Here is a 15,900-nt window from a genome sequence, read left to right on the forward strand (position 1 = left end):
CACATGCATTTTTAATTGTGATATACCATTTTCACTTTTCCGTTGTATGTATAGCATTATTTAAATATATGTATTTGATAATTAAAATATGACTTTAGCTCCTTATACTTAATTTTTTTACTTCATTAGAAGAAAAAAGCTTGTCTCTCACGGTGAATGCCCGTAATTAATTGCAATCCACCACATATATTATGTCCCGTTAGTATTCTAGATGTGACAAAAAGTCTCAGTTTCTACCACAGGCTATGCCCGTTGTCAAATGCAAAATAACCACGGATTGTACCCGTGGTAGATTGAGATCTAACACCACGTGCTATGGCCGTTGTCGATTACTAATTGACCACAGCTAATGCCCATTATAAATTATTTTCCTAAATTAAAAAAAAATAAAACTATTTAACAAATATATTTGTATTTATATATTTTAGTACAAAATAACCAACAAAATTGCATATTTACTAAAATATAATAACTACATAAAAAATAATTTAAAAATACTTGAGTTTCCAAATGAATACATAAACAATGGAAGTCATAAAGTTCTATCCATGTAGTGCCTAATGAATACATAAACAACAGAAGTCATAAAGTACTATCCATGTAGTGCCAAAGTACCATTTTCTAGTCTAATTAAGTACGAACTAAAATTACTCTCCAACGCGGACGTTATTTGATGGCCAAGCAATTGTACTAGATATAGCATCCTCCAGGACACAAAATTCACTTGTAGGGCGGTACACAGATATATTCTCTACTCTGACAACAGTTACCCAAACTTTCCAACAATCAAGACCAAGCACCATGTGATGAACTTTCGCCTCAGGATTTGTTGATTCTATTTCTTCAGTTGAAGACATCGAGACAAGTTAAACAAAATTAGTTTTGTGGACATAAAGCCCCAAAATCTGACCCATAAGCCATGCATTTTGTAACTGCCTCATCGGGAACCTAAAAAACAATAGTAACGAAATAAGAAAGAGTAGAACAAGATTATTTTATTACTTCCCAAAAGAACTGCAACAACCATATCCTCTATTGAAAGGTGTACATGGAGACATATAGGGCACTAACACGTTTATATCATTCTACTGAAATGAACAAAAGTGGAAGGAAGGCAAGTTAATATTACCCAATGATATTTCTCCACATTTCCCGGTTTTATAATGTTCATCCAATCGGTTAATCCTTTCTTTCTCTCTGTAGACTGTTCGCTTGGCCTTACCAATTCCGTTGGCCTGATTCATCCGCCCATTTCCTTAAGCTGAGTAACAAGGGGTAAGAACAATACATCACTAAAAATAATCAACATTCAAAATCTCTGTGATAAGATTAAACAGTCTTGTGGACATAAACATGACCATATTATGCATCATTCAGATCTTCAATAAAAGCATATAATTTAATAAGGACATAACCATCCAATCATAATGTCAGCATAAACACACGGTAAGCTCATAGTTCTATTTTCAAAATAAGAGGGCCAAACAGATGTTGATAACAAATGTCAGTAAGTTCGCAAAATGAATGATAGAGAGTTCATTAGAGATTATGCATTGAAGGAATACATTTGATATTCATGCCCTTTTGCACAGAGAAATCAGATGGCGTTCCTTCACAACAAAACACTACCCCTCATGTAAGTACACTACTCATGCCTATTTGATCAATATGAAATACAGGCCCGAGTTTAAAAGTTCAGACACATAAATCAATCCCTGTAGTGTAGCACCCTACTCAAAATGAACACAAATATAACTGAAACACAAAATAATTAATCTAGCCCACCTTTAGTAATTTTCACATAGAACCAAAGTATCACATACATCTCAAAACAAGTATCAATGTTTATACTTACTACATGACAACATGTCAAATAACAGGAGCAGAAACAAGGAAAACATCACCTAGGCCCTAATTAATCACATGTTGTCAATAAATAAGGGGGACCATTATTTTTTTAGGACAAGGGGAAAGGCAGAATTCCCAAGTTTCCAACCTGTACAGTTGTACCAGTCACTGTATCCCAAAGGTGTTGGCAGTGTAACTATTTGACTGCAATCTAATACGCCTTGGCTCAATATCCACAGAGCTCTTTGACCAAAAGGCGAAGGTAGATGAGTCAGTTTTCTGCATGAGAAGAAAAATAAACATACAAATTACTTTTACCTCAATACATAAATTAAAAGTTCCTTAACGAACTTGATGCTAAAGTAAAATGAACTTACATCACATCTTGTAACGTTGTCAAGGGGATATATTCTCAACGTCCGACTGGTAGCAGGATCAAGCATACGAATATCATCCAAACCAATATGATATAGAATTTAGTATCGGCAAATCTTAACAAATCAATAGGAAAGATTTGAAAGAAAGCACGGGGAAGAAACTAAACAAGAGCAATGGATGGCATTCTAAACACTATCCATACTTTAAACCAACATAAGGATGATCATCTCGAGGAATACCAGAAACAGCTGCATGATAATATGCATTTCAAAAATAGGTGAGTCCAAGGCGGTGTTTTTATAACTCTTACCTTGGTAATCCATTCCAACATAGACTAAGAGGCCATAGTGCTCTAATTCTAAGTAGCATCGAGTCCCTATTTGCCATTTCTTTAGAGTAACAGTTATGTGAAAACATGATCTCTTCTGCCAAGGCTCCCAATTACAGTTGTAACCTAAGCTACAAAGTTAAGTTGTTGAAATCACAGTGAACGACATAGCAGAACTAATATGTTCCCACAACAACACAATCACAAGTGAAAATTAACAATGTGAAAATCCAATCACAATAAACACAATAGAAACTAACAAGTTATATGCTTCTAATTAAAGTTAAAATTTTACTTATATAGAACACAGTATCTCCTTGTTCATACCTGGAAAAGGACATCCACAGTGCTCTGCCCTCCACTTTCAGCCAACAGCTTGACCCGAAACTTCTGCACCCCACTCTTCGCGTCTTTTTGCGTATCGGCCTTGGGTACTGCCCGGACGATCTTGTTCGAGCTCGCCGGTGTAGTTTTCCCAGATGGGACACTGATCGACCTCCCGTAATCATCGAACAAAGTCGAACTTGACGACTTAGGTGCTGTGCCGCGAGCTCCATATGGCTCCACCTTATCACCTTTGTAAGCATAAACACCGTTGCCATACCCGCATCGAGACCTACATCATACCAATTCTCATATGAATCCGAACCCAAATCGGATCGGGTATGCAGAGGTGGACGCGTTTGGAAATTTCTGAAGAGGAAAAGCAGAGAAACTGCGAGAGAGAAATGAAAAGGAGGGAGAGCTAACGCGCTCTCTTTGAAAATAGGGAGTTGAGATTTTGGGCTCTATGCCAAAATTTTGGCAGACCTCTAAATTTTCAGTCTCCCGCCTCTTCCAAATGTTTTCAATTATGAACATAAAAACATCCACTACGGGCCAAAGGTGTGGTGAATTCACAAAAGACGATGCGGTAGTTTGAAGTAACCATTACAAGCATATATCATGGTAATTATGATATTCCATCATGGATTTAAATATCCGTTGTAGATTATTCACTTTTAATAACGGGTCAAAATTTGACCGTGGTACATTAATGTTATCTACTATGAGTTAAACTTGGTCGAGGTAATTGAATAGTTTTTACCACGAGTTAAACTTGGTCGTGGTACATTAAGTTTGAAGAATGTTGACTACGTTGCCGTTGTCCACCATTATTCTATTGACTATGGCATGGGCCAATTGGAAGAGATAACCAGGGCGTCATTGTAGGGGAAGTTTACTCTTTCGACCTCCTAACCCTTAAAGCCAATGAGGGAAGTTTACTCATTCAGCCTCCTAACCCATAAAGCCACCGAGGGAGGTTTACTCCTTCGGCCTTCTACTTGGGTGAATGCCTTGTGTAATCAAGGATGAGCTTCAAGGGTAATGAAACTCAATCTTTTTCCTTTTTAATTTGTAAAGAGTCTTATTGTGAAGTCTAGAATTATTGTTTGGCTTTTCTTGTCAAATCTTGTAAATTGTACTACACATACTCTAGATAGATTTAGGGTTCCAATGTCATTTTTGGGATCTTACCGTTGGAAATATTTTCTCAAGAGCTTAACTTTTACATCAAAGGTTTGTTCATACATATGCATTTCATGCTAATATTTCCAATTCATTATGTCTAGTGGTTCTATCTCGTCAATACTTCTCGCTGCTTTCACGCGAAATGGGCAAACACTTTAAGATAACCCACATGGACCATCTGTCAACTTTTTCCCGAGAGTGGATTTTTGACCCTAGATCTTTCCAAATTGCTTTTGCACATAACATGTGGTTGTTTGGTCCCCTTTCTTGTTTGAAACTCAACCCTCTTTAAAAGCTAAATCTAGGGTGTTTTTTTTTTTGTCAAACGATAGATTTTGTTAGATTAGCTAAAATTTGGACCATTTTTGGATTCAGGTGTGTCATCCTTGCGCAGGGGCCATGCTAATCTTCTCTGCATCGTTCCAATTTCTTTTTGGCTAGGTGATTTGCATTTCCAGAAGATAGTGTGTTTTAGCTTTGAGTTGCCTCTTGTGTTCTTCATTAGAAACCTTAGCCATAAAATCACATTCATGCACTAAATACCCAAATTGTTGCATATTAGGGTAGCATTGTCTTTGTGATTTTGTTTTAAGTTTGTGGTCAAGTTTTTCAATTTTCAAATATTTAAACTAACCTCTTTTTTATTCATGTCAGTTTCTTCCTTCAAGTATTTAATTGAAGAAGTTAACTGGTCAATGAATCCAGATCTGCATCAGCCCCATCATAACATCATTTGCATTTTGGTTGATTTGGTTTTGGTACCGCAAGATGAAGAGCTCAAGAGAAGCTTTACTTCTTGAAGACCGAAGGAATCCTCTTCTCGAGCAAAGTAAGGTTGCATAAAGGTAAAGTTGCTTCGTAGATTAGTCTCGGAATTGAGCTTTGTGTTGTACTTTGTAAGAACCTTATTTGCAATAGTGAATTAGACTCAATTGAGAGTCCTTGGTTTCTTAAGCCAAAGGTGGGTTTTTCTAGCCAAAAACTCCTTATGCAGTTTATTGCTTTTCTAGTTTACATATCTTACTCTTTACATGTGATATATGTTCATCGTTATTTGCAAATATATAAGTCCATGAAACTAAGCTTGTTAGAGTTAAAATGTCCATTGAACTGGATCTTAGTTAACCAGGAACACTTCAGTAAACCAAACTTTAAATTGACTACTTCTGGTGTTGGTAAACTAACATATCTAACTACTTTTGCTGTTAGTAAACTAACATATCTGATCTTAGTTGACTGATGTTGTTGACTAGTTAGACAAGCACATATATAGATTTTTAATTGCAGGATATTCCACCTGATACCAATTTCAAGTGTTATCAGAACCTTGCTCTAGATATACGTAGAGTGGTCTCTCGGTGTTACTAATATTGGGTGAAGTCTCACCATGGATCGTGACCGCGTTGCTGGATCTTGCAACTCTCCTCTGTTCTTTGATGGAACAAACTATGCTTCGGGGAGTGAGAAGTTTCAAATCTTTATGGAAGCACATGATCTGAATGTTGTTGATAAGCTCATTCGAGGATTGTTGATGGAGAATTTGTGATTAAGGCTAAAAGCAATTGGACTCAAGGGGATATTTCTTCAGCCATGGCTAATAGAGAGGCACATAATATTATTGTCTTGGCCATCTCACCAAATCAGTTTGCACATATGCATTATTGCACCATCACAAAACAAGTATGGGACAAACTCAGAATTCTACATGACAAACAAGTGAAGGATCTTAAACTCCAAATGACTCTTTCAAAGTTTGAAGATTTAAGAATGTTGGAGTGTGAGACCTTCTCGGTCTTCTATGTTGAGTGATTTAAAACCAAGCACAAACATGGCATGTCGTCAATTTCTTTTTAGTGACGGTAAAATGACATGGTTTCGGCCCCCGTTTCCTGTTCTTTGCCCGCGCAAGCACTTTTCCCTTCAGGCCAAGGGAAAAAAAAAAAAAAAAGGGAAATAGTTTCCCTACTTGCCGTGGGATTACTAAAAAAGAGTAAGAAATTACCCTTTTTGATGGGAAAACCATGTCAATTACCTGTTTAGACATGGATTTCTACGCACTACTATAAATCAACACCCTCCCTCCCGCCACCATGAACAAACACAAGCAACACCAACAGTTTCTCGAGCTCTTAATTTCCCGGCCGCGAAAAACTTGTAAGTCGAGAGGAATTCAACTTGTAAGCCGAGACATGGGTTCGGCTGGCTCGAAGAGTAAGCAAGACAATGCGAATAGAAAGGACTTGATGAAATCAGTGAAGATGAACAGGTACGCGTTTGCGGATGCACAGCGCGAGCATATTCTCGCGCTCCTTGAAGTAGCGGAGGCTATAAAGTTGTTTATAGAAAGCCGTTCTTTCGAAGTTTCTACGCACTCTTAAAAATGCAGCAAGAGGAAACGAGCTGCAGGAAAATTCACACTGCTGAGACAGATGAGGAACAAGAGGAGGTGGATCAAACAGTGCAGTCACCACGGGGAGATTCCGATTGCTCCGATGGTGACGGTGATAGAAAAGAGGTGGTGAAGATAAGTAATGAAAGGGTAGAGAGAAAGAACTGTTGGAAGCATTGAAAGATGTAGAAGACTACTTCCGTCTGGCGTATGATTCTAGTTTTCACGTTTCGAGGATGTTAGAGACCGGCATGGCTCAGGTGCAATCTGCAGCCGAGGAAATTAAAGGTAATCTCCGTTCAATGACGCGGAGGCGCTCCATCTCATCCACATTATCTTGGTCTTCTTCTCATAAAAGTCTACGTGAATCTAGCTTAAGAAGTTCTTCAACACGGGCTCGTTTAGATATTAGTTTCCTCGATGACAATGGAACTCCAAGCCATTCGTTAACGCTAGGAAAGCTATATGCTTTGGAGGAAAACCTCTACAGCGAGCAGAAGGTAATAGAGGAAGCCGAGAGAATTTATGACCGAAAATCGGAAGAACTAGACACCAAAATATACGAGATTGAATTCTTGTATTGCAGATTTTTGATGGCCAAAAAGAATGCTAAATCAATCTCCGAAACAATTCGAAAAACGAGAGATGAAGAGCTGCAACCACAACTCGTTAAGTTGTTAAAAAGGTAATCTAGATTTCATAGTTTTACTGGTTTTTTTTTTTTTTTTTTTTTTTTTTGGGTGTTGGAGTTTTGTTCTAACCTCTCTTTCTCAATTTCTGTAGCATAATGAGCAACTCGAAGAAAATGTCTGAATTGCTGGAAACCCAAAAGAGAATAATGTCCGAAGTGAACTTTCTCAAATGTCCGTCCAATAGAACGCTCTGCAATGACTCGAACCAGGTTGCTACTCGGAAGCTCGAAAAGGAACTTCTAAATTGGCGTACACGCTTTGCTTCGTATGTTTATTCGTAAAAGGCGTACGTCAAAGCTCTAGACCGCTGGCTAGCTAAGTTGGATGATGTTGAAACTGAAAGCAAGTTAAAATCAAAGGGGGTTAACCTGTCATCGCTTGCAATCTGTCGGCATTGGTCAAATGGCCTAGATAAGCTGCCATATCAAGCAGTGACTTGTGCCATCAAAAGCTTCGTGAAAGATGTCCGGGCCCTGAGGGATCAACAACATAAGGAGCGCCGACAAAAGAGGGAGGTTGACAAGCTTGCCAGAAGACTCGGGAGGGAGAGTATTTTTGCAGGAAACAGACCTAAAAGAACAGATGCGGATTGAGAAGAAGAAACTTCATACTATTACGCAGAAGACGCGGGATATCGCTGTGAACGGATTTCAGACGCGGTTTTCTAAAGTTTTCGGTTCCATGGCTGAGTTTTTCGACCCCATGGCCGATTTGTTTTCAGAGCCTGCTACAAAAAAGTCTGGTCGTCCAAGCAAAAATGCAAGCAGGACTCAGGTGAAGGCGATCGACAGATGAAAAGGATGCGTACTAGGTTTTCAGAATGTTAGGCAACTTCAGGAATGTTGGGTTTCTTTTAAAGTATATAATTATGTACTCTTGTTCGACTAACAGTAACCTTAACAACTACAAATTTTGAGTTCTAACAGATAAAATTTATGTACACGACTTGAAAAACTAAAGGTACAATAACAGAACAATCTCTCCGAATATCCGACAAGCCTGAATACCTCGGATATACAATGCGTTCTTTCCTTGAATAAGCTTTCGAACTCTATCGTTCGCCAATAGGGTACATGTATTTATTCCAAAACTCGATAATACAAACATCTTCTGTATCCTTGTTCTCTGGAACAGATTCGAGCACCGGGTTTTGGATGAATGTATATACATAGGGCGAACTCTGGTCCATTGGCTGTATTATTGCTGACCGGTTGCCCATCAGGGAATTATCGACAAATAAACGAGTGATTCTATCTGTCTAAGAAGAATTTGAGATTCTGAAGTCCCTCGGCAGAAATGCTTCGTCTGACTCGAGGTCTCTCTACCACCACATGTGGAGGTGGCTCCAAGTGGAAACTTACCATGACAAGCGTCAAATTGTCCGTTGCTCCCCGCTTTATTGCCTCCTCTACTATTTGCTTGCAGCACAACTTCACATCATTGTGCTCTTGCAGTCTCCTTCGAGCGAAATCAACAGCGTTTTGGCTGGTGAACATTTCCCATATCCCATCACTGCCAATTATCAAAAACTCATCGTCTTTGCTCAGTGTCATCAGTTTAAGTTCTGGCTCAGCGCTCAAGGGTCCGCCACTTTCACCCATGTCCTTCAGTCCTTCAAGATGCCAATTACCTAATGCACGGGTCACACCTAACTCACCATTTAGAAAACCATCATCAATATATCCACCCAAGGATTCAATCCGCGTTCTTTCTTTTGTACAACATGGCCTATGATCCCTTGACATTTCTATAGCCACTCCACATCGCGATAATACAGCCCGGCAATCTCCGGCATTTGCCACAAGCAAAGATCTGTTCAAAATAATAATATCACTGTGAAACAGGCTAATTGGCACGAAAAAGGTCTAATAGATAAAAAACTAAGTGGTCTCAAGAACGGGGCTTGACAAGGTAATACCAGAACTCGAGTGGGGAGATATAGGGCATGGATACTATTTTTATTTTATGTTTTGCTCATTCAACAGACAATTCATTTTTCCACATAACACCGAATGAATGGGCCTGATGACCAAGACTTGCAGTGACAGATTATCCAAGACACCACTTGTAATATAACACCATGATTATAAATAATAACCAACCTATACCGCAAGAAAGAGTTCCTTACCTCCCAAATATCATTGCAGTGAGTGCAGTTGTGCCAGAAGCAAGGGAAGCCTCAAGAGAACACGTCTCTGCAAATGCAGCATCTGTCTCCATAAATGACCTTGTTATCACCTTTTCAAGTTCTAAAGGAAAGTCAGCATCCTCAACAATGACTCTTGGTAAATTGTCACGAACAAAGTGTGCTGCATCCTTTCCTCCATGGCCATCAAATACCTGTTTATTCAAATTTCCATTTACATCATTAAGATTGGAGAAAAAACAGAAGTCAGAACCGTTCTGTATGAGCTTTCATTGGGATGGTTTGAATTGTTGTAAAAGGAAGGGAGCGAGAAAAACTTACACCATAGAAAGAGATAGCTTCCCCACCGAGTAGATTATAACCAAACTGCTTAGCTAAGTCACCAATGCATATATGAGTATCCTCCATATGGGTTCGACCCCCAATATCAGACCACTCTCCTGACCTAAGGGCAGGAACAAAGTTGAACAGGCTCTGCTTTTTGTCTGCAATCACTGTATCCTCGCCTATGCTTTCAAGCTAAAAGGCAGCCAACGTGAACGAACTCAAATCAGAATGTGAAGGAATGCAAGTAAAAAGATTTAACGAAACAAATTTTTGGAAACTAAAGTTTCACCAAGTATCATATGCACAGTTTCACATGGAAAATGTTCTCCAACCACAAAACGAACCACAAAATCAATGCACAAAAGTTGACATAGCACCTAAACATCAACGCCAACGGGATGCCAACAAAAGGATGGGAAATGAAAATCTACTAAAGCAAAGTCTAAGGCTGTGAAATATAAATTCTGTCAACACATAACAAGCATCAATTCCCCTCCATATTCCACAATCCAAGGAATCTTTGAAAGGAAGAGCTTTATTCATAAGCATTCAGCTGCACAGAGCACAATAAGGAAATACATAACTTCTGCAAAGGAATCGCCTCACGATCAATGAAAGCGAAACACAGAAGTGAAATTTACTAAATTGGGTTGGTTCAAGGCTTCAGGCACAAAAATTTCGTTTAAGATGCAGCACAGCAGCAGTACAAACTAATGACTACAGGAAAAGTAATGGGAGCAGTGCAAGGATAAAAAAATTAACTGAAAGCTTAAGTAAATAATCAAGTGTAAAAATTACTTCCAATCATCAATCCCATAAGAAAACAAAGATCCAGAACTCAATTTCAAACAAAAGGTCCTAAAAAGTTTCAAAATTGAGACAAACCCAATAGAGCAAAGCAGTCAAAGAACAAGAAGCTTCACTTTCAAATGAATTCAACAGGGTTTTCTGAATACTGGACTAAAATTTTACCAAATGGGTCCTAAAAAGTTGCAAATTTGAGACGAACCCAATAAAACCAACCAGTCAAAGGACAAAAGTTTATACTTCAAATCAATTCAACACTCAAGCTTAGCCAAGGGGGTCCTAAAAGTTTCAAACTTGAGACAAGCCCAATATATTTAAGCAGCCAAAGGACAAGAATTCTTACTTGAAACGAATTTATCATGTTCTTCTGAGGACTTGAGCTCATCACAGCAGGAGTTTCCCGGTCCAAATTCTCCTCCTCCGTCCGGTGGTCGAATTGCAGAGACCACTGCTTGTTGTTATTGTCTTTGGAATCGATGTTGTTATTATTCTCCATGTTCCCCATTTCTTGACCGAGCTGTTCTGCGTCTATCAGGCACATGATGCTGCTGATGAAATGGTTAATGGCGGTGTTGCTGAGTTGCTGAGGGAATCGGAAAGTAGTAAGAAACAGAGAGGGAAGAAAAATATAGATTTGTGGGTGACTGGTGAGAAGATTCTGAGAATATGTGAGTGGGAAATAGGGGCCTCTGGTTATGGTGGTAGTTGTAGTCTCAGAGAGAGAGAGAGAGAGAGAGAGAGAGAGAGAGGAATACCAGATTTTTCTGTGAAAGCGTGGCTGGAAACCAGTTTGTTGGGTTCTTGTGATATTATTATATCCTTTTCCTATTTTCATTGTTCAAATGTTTTATGTTTATATTTTTTTTATTGGTAAATAAAAATTTTAATTTTAATTTTTAAAAATTACATTGCATTTCGTTCTTTTTATTTTTTTTTAAATAATTGAATAATATATAAAAATTTATCTAAACCATGTAAAGTGAGGAAAGTTTCAATTCGAAACTTCAAGCGGTCCAAAAGCTATCTAGATTTGGAATTAAAATGAATTATTCCCTTAAAATTAATAATTACAATAATAATAGGCGTTCAATTGATTTTACTATACATTATCAAATCATATGAGTTATCTTCAATTAGTTGGTACACTCGTTCAATTTTTTGAAGTTTTTCGTTGCACATTTAATTATTAAAATGTTTTTAGGTTGGGGACGAATTACAAGTTCATCTTCCATAAGACACGTCATGAATTCAATTCCGAGTGCTAATGAATCATACAATGACGGGCAAAAAGAGGCTAAAATGTTTTAGTGAGTCTTTGAGACTCTGAAAGAGTGAACTGAAGTTGACCAAGGCACTCTAAAATGCCATTGTATTTCATGCATTTTTGTTTTTTAATAGCTTTGTTAAAATCAACATTTTTATTTTATGAAATCTCAAAAATTTAAAGATACCATTTTTTTCCTCGATATTTTAGAGAGACCTAAAATTTCCCACAAGAAATGTCCTCGAAAATATCTAAAAGCTGCCTTTATTTTGCTTTTATTAAATCTAAATTGTCATTTGATTAAATGCCACAACTAGACAAAAAGAAAGTTCCAATTGAAAATGTCTTAACCCCTAATAAGTAATTAATTAATTAATTTGGTCGTAACCACCATTAGCCAAAAATCACAGTCTTAATCGTCCCTTTTTGACAATATATTATTAGATGCGTGAGAATATACAATTTTAAGTGCAATGACCAAATATATTTCACAATGGATGATAAAAAATAAATATAAAACATTAAAAAGAATTATGCTTACATCACGCACAGCTGTGGGATATGTCCTTGAATTTTTGATAAAAAAACATATATCAGAATATAAAAAATAAGACAAATTCCTTGTTGTTTTGGTCGGTAGACAATTTCCTTATTTAAACACTAAAAAAAGAAGTTTTGTTTCTTGTTAGAATTACCAAAAAAAAATAAAAAATTACCATTGACTGCGGTAATAAATAGATAAGCTACACAATAAACCATCTATAATTTTGTAATTAAAGTTATTATCTACAGAAGTCGAAGTCAAAACCGCATGCTTACAAATACAAAAAAATATAACTAAATTTAAACTAAGTGACTAAACTAGAAAAGAAGTTAAAAATGAAAGAAATGTTTGGGCAAAAATAGAACAAAAAATCTCCAAGTATGGGATTTGGAATAAACTTACAAGATATAAGCAACTATACATGATGATGTTATCCACACACTTCTTTTTTTTTACTTTCAACACACATTCTGTTAATTTATGTCATTTTATTCTCTTCAATTTATTAAATCTAACGGCTAAAAATTGAAAGAAATGTGCTGAAGGTAAATGAGGTGTGCGGATAGCACCACCTCTTATATATGATGGGTTTTGTTTCATCCTTTTTACCTTCTACACCCTCCTTGTTAGTTTCTGTCATTTAATTCTCTTCAATTTATTAAATCTGATAGCTGAAAATTAAGAGAAATGTGCAGAAGGTAAAAAGAGATGTGTAGATAGCACCACCTATGTTGAGTTTTGTTTCATTGCATAACTTTCCATAACACATAAGATAAAAGAGTAGTCGGCTTGATTAAGTTAACACATATATACTTAACCAAAAAATATTTAATCTTCCACCTGAATTTTCCTACACTTGTCCATCAAGCCTTAGAATATGATGGGAGGAATTCTACTGCCCCAACAATTATTTTCAAATCCATAAGATTTGTCCAAAGCCTAATAAGTTAAATGGCAAGTTATGTGAGGCCTAATAAGTTAAAAGACAAGTTATATTAGGAAGGTAGTTTAATTTAATTTGACAACAATTGCTCCAAAAAAGTTTGAAAGTGAAACTAAAGGACATATTCATTAAAAGGAAATGATAATGCCAGACAATGACAATGGATTTTTTTTTCTTCTGCTTTCCACTTTCACCATGGCAAATTGATAAGGTTTAAATTATAGATTCTTGAATGTAATCGGGATATACAGATTCTTTATATATTTCTCATCACGAAAACTGATATATATGGAGAAAAAAGTAATCACAGTTGTATGTAGAACTATATAGAAACGAAGTGAAACTTACATGCATTTAGAAGTGAGAACTACACAGTTAAAGCATTCACAAATCATGATACGTTTCAACAATTTTTCACATAATAATAAATAATTAACTTGAAATACCGTTAACATAGCATCCGGCTGTAGAAGTCTTTCGTGCTTTTGCCTTTTGCCTCTACGAAGGGTTGCTTGCTAGTTGCGACAATACCATCCACTTCTGTACAACTTGTCCACCATCACCATATTTTTTACATTTTAAAGTAATCTCCTTTTTCACAATAATTACACTGCGGGTGTAAATTCACTGTCAATTATTTCCAGTCCCTTAAACAAGCTATTGCTAAAGAGTGGGGACTCAACTTTTACCCAGTTCAGGTGGACGTGGATCAAAAGCACTTTCGGGCTTTCTCCTTTTCTGTGGGACTAAAAAGTCAAGCCATGTAAAAGATGAAAGGAAAAAAAAAAAAATTAAAAATTTTGAGTTTTAATTATAAAGATAAAATAAAAGGTAAAGTAAATAGTACTAATATTGATTTTTTAGTGTAAAAATATAATTTTTTTGTTAAAATAAACAGTACCGAAAACTTTTCGTTAAAATTAAAAAAAAAAAAAAAAAAGAGCTATTTCTTCCTCTCTTTGAAAATTGTAATTGTTTGGTTTGGTTGGCAATTAGCTTATTAAACACAGAAGGAACCTTCCTAGTCGGCTGACTACTTCCAACACAAGGGAAGTATACGTGGTTCGGTGCTTAATAGTGGGTGGAGCCTGACGTGGCATAACGTCGTCCACTATACATGGAAATTGCCGAATGACGTACATCAAATGGACTCGACAAGACAGGGATGTCTCAGATTAATTACCTAATTTTATATGAGAAACTTAAAACTTGAAATTATGTTATTGGTCTTGAATGTCATGGTGCCAAGTCCTTGTGTCGGCCATGCTGCTTTGCTAGACAATAGTTATGTGAAGCATAGTGACTTTTGGACGTCCATTTCTTGACATGAACTCGGTGTTTTTCTAACCCTTGATGACACGTTTATTTATTAAAATGAGTATATGTAGGAAGCAAACCATTTCAAGTCTTAAATTCCCTCACGTTTACTGGCACACGAAGAATAAAAAGAAAGAGTGGGATCAACTAGAGGTTAGTTTGTCTCATTCTCATTCCTTGATTCACTTATTCCTTAATTCGTTACTTCATTCCTCATAAGTAAATATGTCACGAATTAAATAACTTAAATGATAATCGAAAAGTAAGAACAAAAACATTACTGTAAAAGAAAAAAACGAGAGTGCAAAAATCATTCCAAATGAATTAAGTAGGATTTTTTTTTTTTTTTGTTATGCACCCTATAACACAATATCTCACATTCCCTTTAAACTCATATTTTGTCACTTAACGTCATAAAAAACAATATTCGCTTCACTTTGATAAGTTCTGTATAATTCATTGGGATGGTTTAATGGGGTCTGCTTCAGAGTTCAGATCGTTTTGGTTAGCTATCTAAATAAATGGATAATTTCGATGTTGTAGTGAAGTTGTCCCACAAACAGTCAAATTTTCAAAAGCTCCAAGCGTTTTTTTTACCATGTTCATCCTCTGCAGCAAAACAAAGCAATTTGAGCTCAGAAAATACGGAGAGAGATCTAGAGAGAGACAGAAGAGGGTCTTTGTTTCCGGCGGGAGGCCAAGCGTTTTTTTTTACCATGTTCTTTCATTTTCGTATATTATGTCATACATTTTCGTGATTATATCAGTACTAGCAAAGAGCACACACTTTGTGTGCATGAATAATTTCTCTTAATAAGTGCATATTTTTTTAATATTATATAATTACTGTTTTGTTCTCTTTATGTAAATAATGTGTATTAAAAGCGAGGGTAAAATTGAAAAAATAGGGATACGATTGTCATTTTGTCAAAAGGTACACAATTACTATTTTGCCCTCCTTTTTTTTATCAATAGTGCATATCAAAGTGAGGGCAAAATAGGAAAAAAGGGAGAAAAAAAGTTGACAATGAGGGTTTTCTTAATAATAGTATAGATAAGGATTGAAAACCGAGTTAAATCAATATCCAATTAGTTTGTGAGTATCATTTGACAAACATAGAGACAATATTTGAAGTCCCTTAAAGAATAAGGCATAAAAAAGAACGTAACATGAATTTTAACCCTATTCATAGTATAGTAACTTGATTAAGACACTCAACTCACTTGTGGTGCAAGTCTCAGTCTAATGATAAAATTATTCAGTCTTTTGCTTAGTATTAACCAATATTGTCATGCCTGACATAACAAATAACTCGTTTAAGAGTCTGACGCCTCCTTAAGGTGTTCAAAGGCATTTTAAAATGACAAGAGTAACAGACACTTGCAAGGAAAATTGTGTGAGCCA

General features: G+C 36.4%; 2 protein-coding genes, 1 long non-coding RNA gene and 1 pseudogene across 4 annotated transcripts; 1 reads left to right on the plus strand and 3 right to left on the minus strand.

The window, feature by feature from the left end:
• Positions 1–1,132: 1,132 nt before the first annotated feature.
• On the minus strand, positions 1,133–3,194 carry LOC137746509 (uncharacterized). 2 transcript variants are annotated; one of them, XR_011069863.1, is made up of 4 exons: positions 2,882–3,194; positions 2,226–2,271; positions 1,997–2,127; positions 1,133–1,261 (listed from the first exon to the last, which is right to left on the minus strand). It is a non-coding gene; the product is annotated as an uncharacterized lncRNA (long non-coding RNA). The 2 variants fall into 2 exon arrangements; XR_011069862.1 differs by lacking the exon at positions 1,133–1,261 and having other exon boundaries at positions 1,735–2,127.
• Positions 3,195–4,414: 1,220 nt separating this feature from the next.
• On the minus strand, positions 4,415–4,524 carry LOC137749092 (U6 spliceosomal RNA; annotated as a pseudogene).
• Positions 4,525–6,706: 2,182 nt separating this feature from the next.
• Positions 6,707–7,740, plus strand: LOC137746853 (protein ALTERED PHOSPHATE STARVATION RESPONSE 1-like). Its single transcript, XM_068486864.1, has 3 exons — positions 6,707–7,140; positions 7,239–7,356; positions 7,432–7,740. The coding sequence occupies exons 1-3, from the start codon at positions 6,707–6,709 to the stop codon at positions 7,738–7,740; spliced, it is 861 nt and encodes a 286-aa protein (XP_068342965.1).
• Positions 7,741–7,968: 228 nt separating this feature from the next.
• Positions 7,969–11,161, minus strand: LOC137748226 (probable protein phosphatase 2C 27). Its single transcript, XM_068488340.1, has 4 exons — positions 10,771–11,161; positions 9,615–9,812; positions 9,276–9,487; positions 7,969–8,959 (listed from the first exon to the last, which is right to left on the minus strand). Exons 1-4 carry the CDS (start codon positions 10,966–10,968, stop codon positions 8,398–8,400), a joined length of 1,170 nt encoding a protein of 389 aa, XP_068344441.1. The 5' UTR covers positions 10,969–11,161; the 3' UTR covers positions 7,969–8,397.
• Between the last annotated feature and the right edge of the window lie 4,739 nt (positions 11,162–15,900).

This window comes from Pyrus communis, chromosome 10 (assembly GCF_963583255.1).
Source record: "Pyrus communis chromosome 10, drPyrComm1.1, whole genome shotgun sequence".
Taxonomy (NCBI): domain Eukaryota; kingdom Viridiplantae; phylum Streptophyta; class Magnoliopsida; order Rosales; family Rosaceae; genus Pyrus; species Pyrus communis.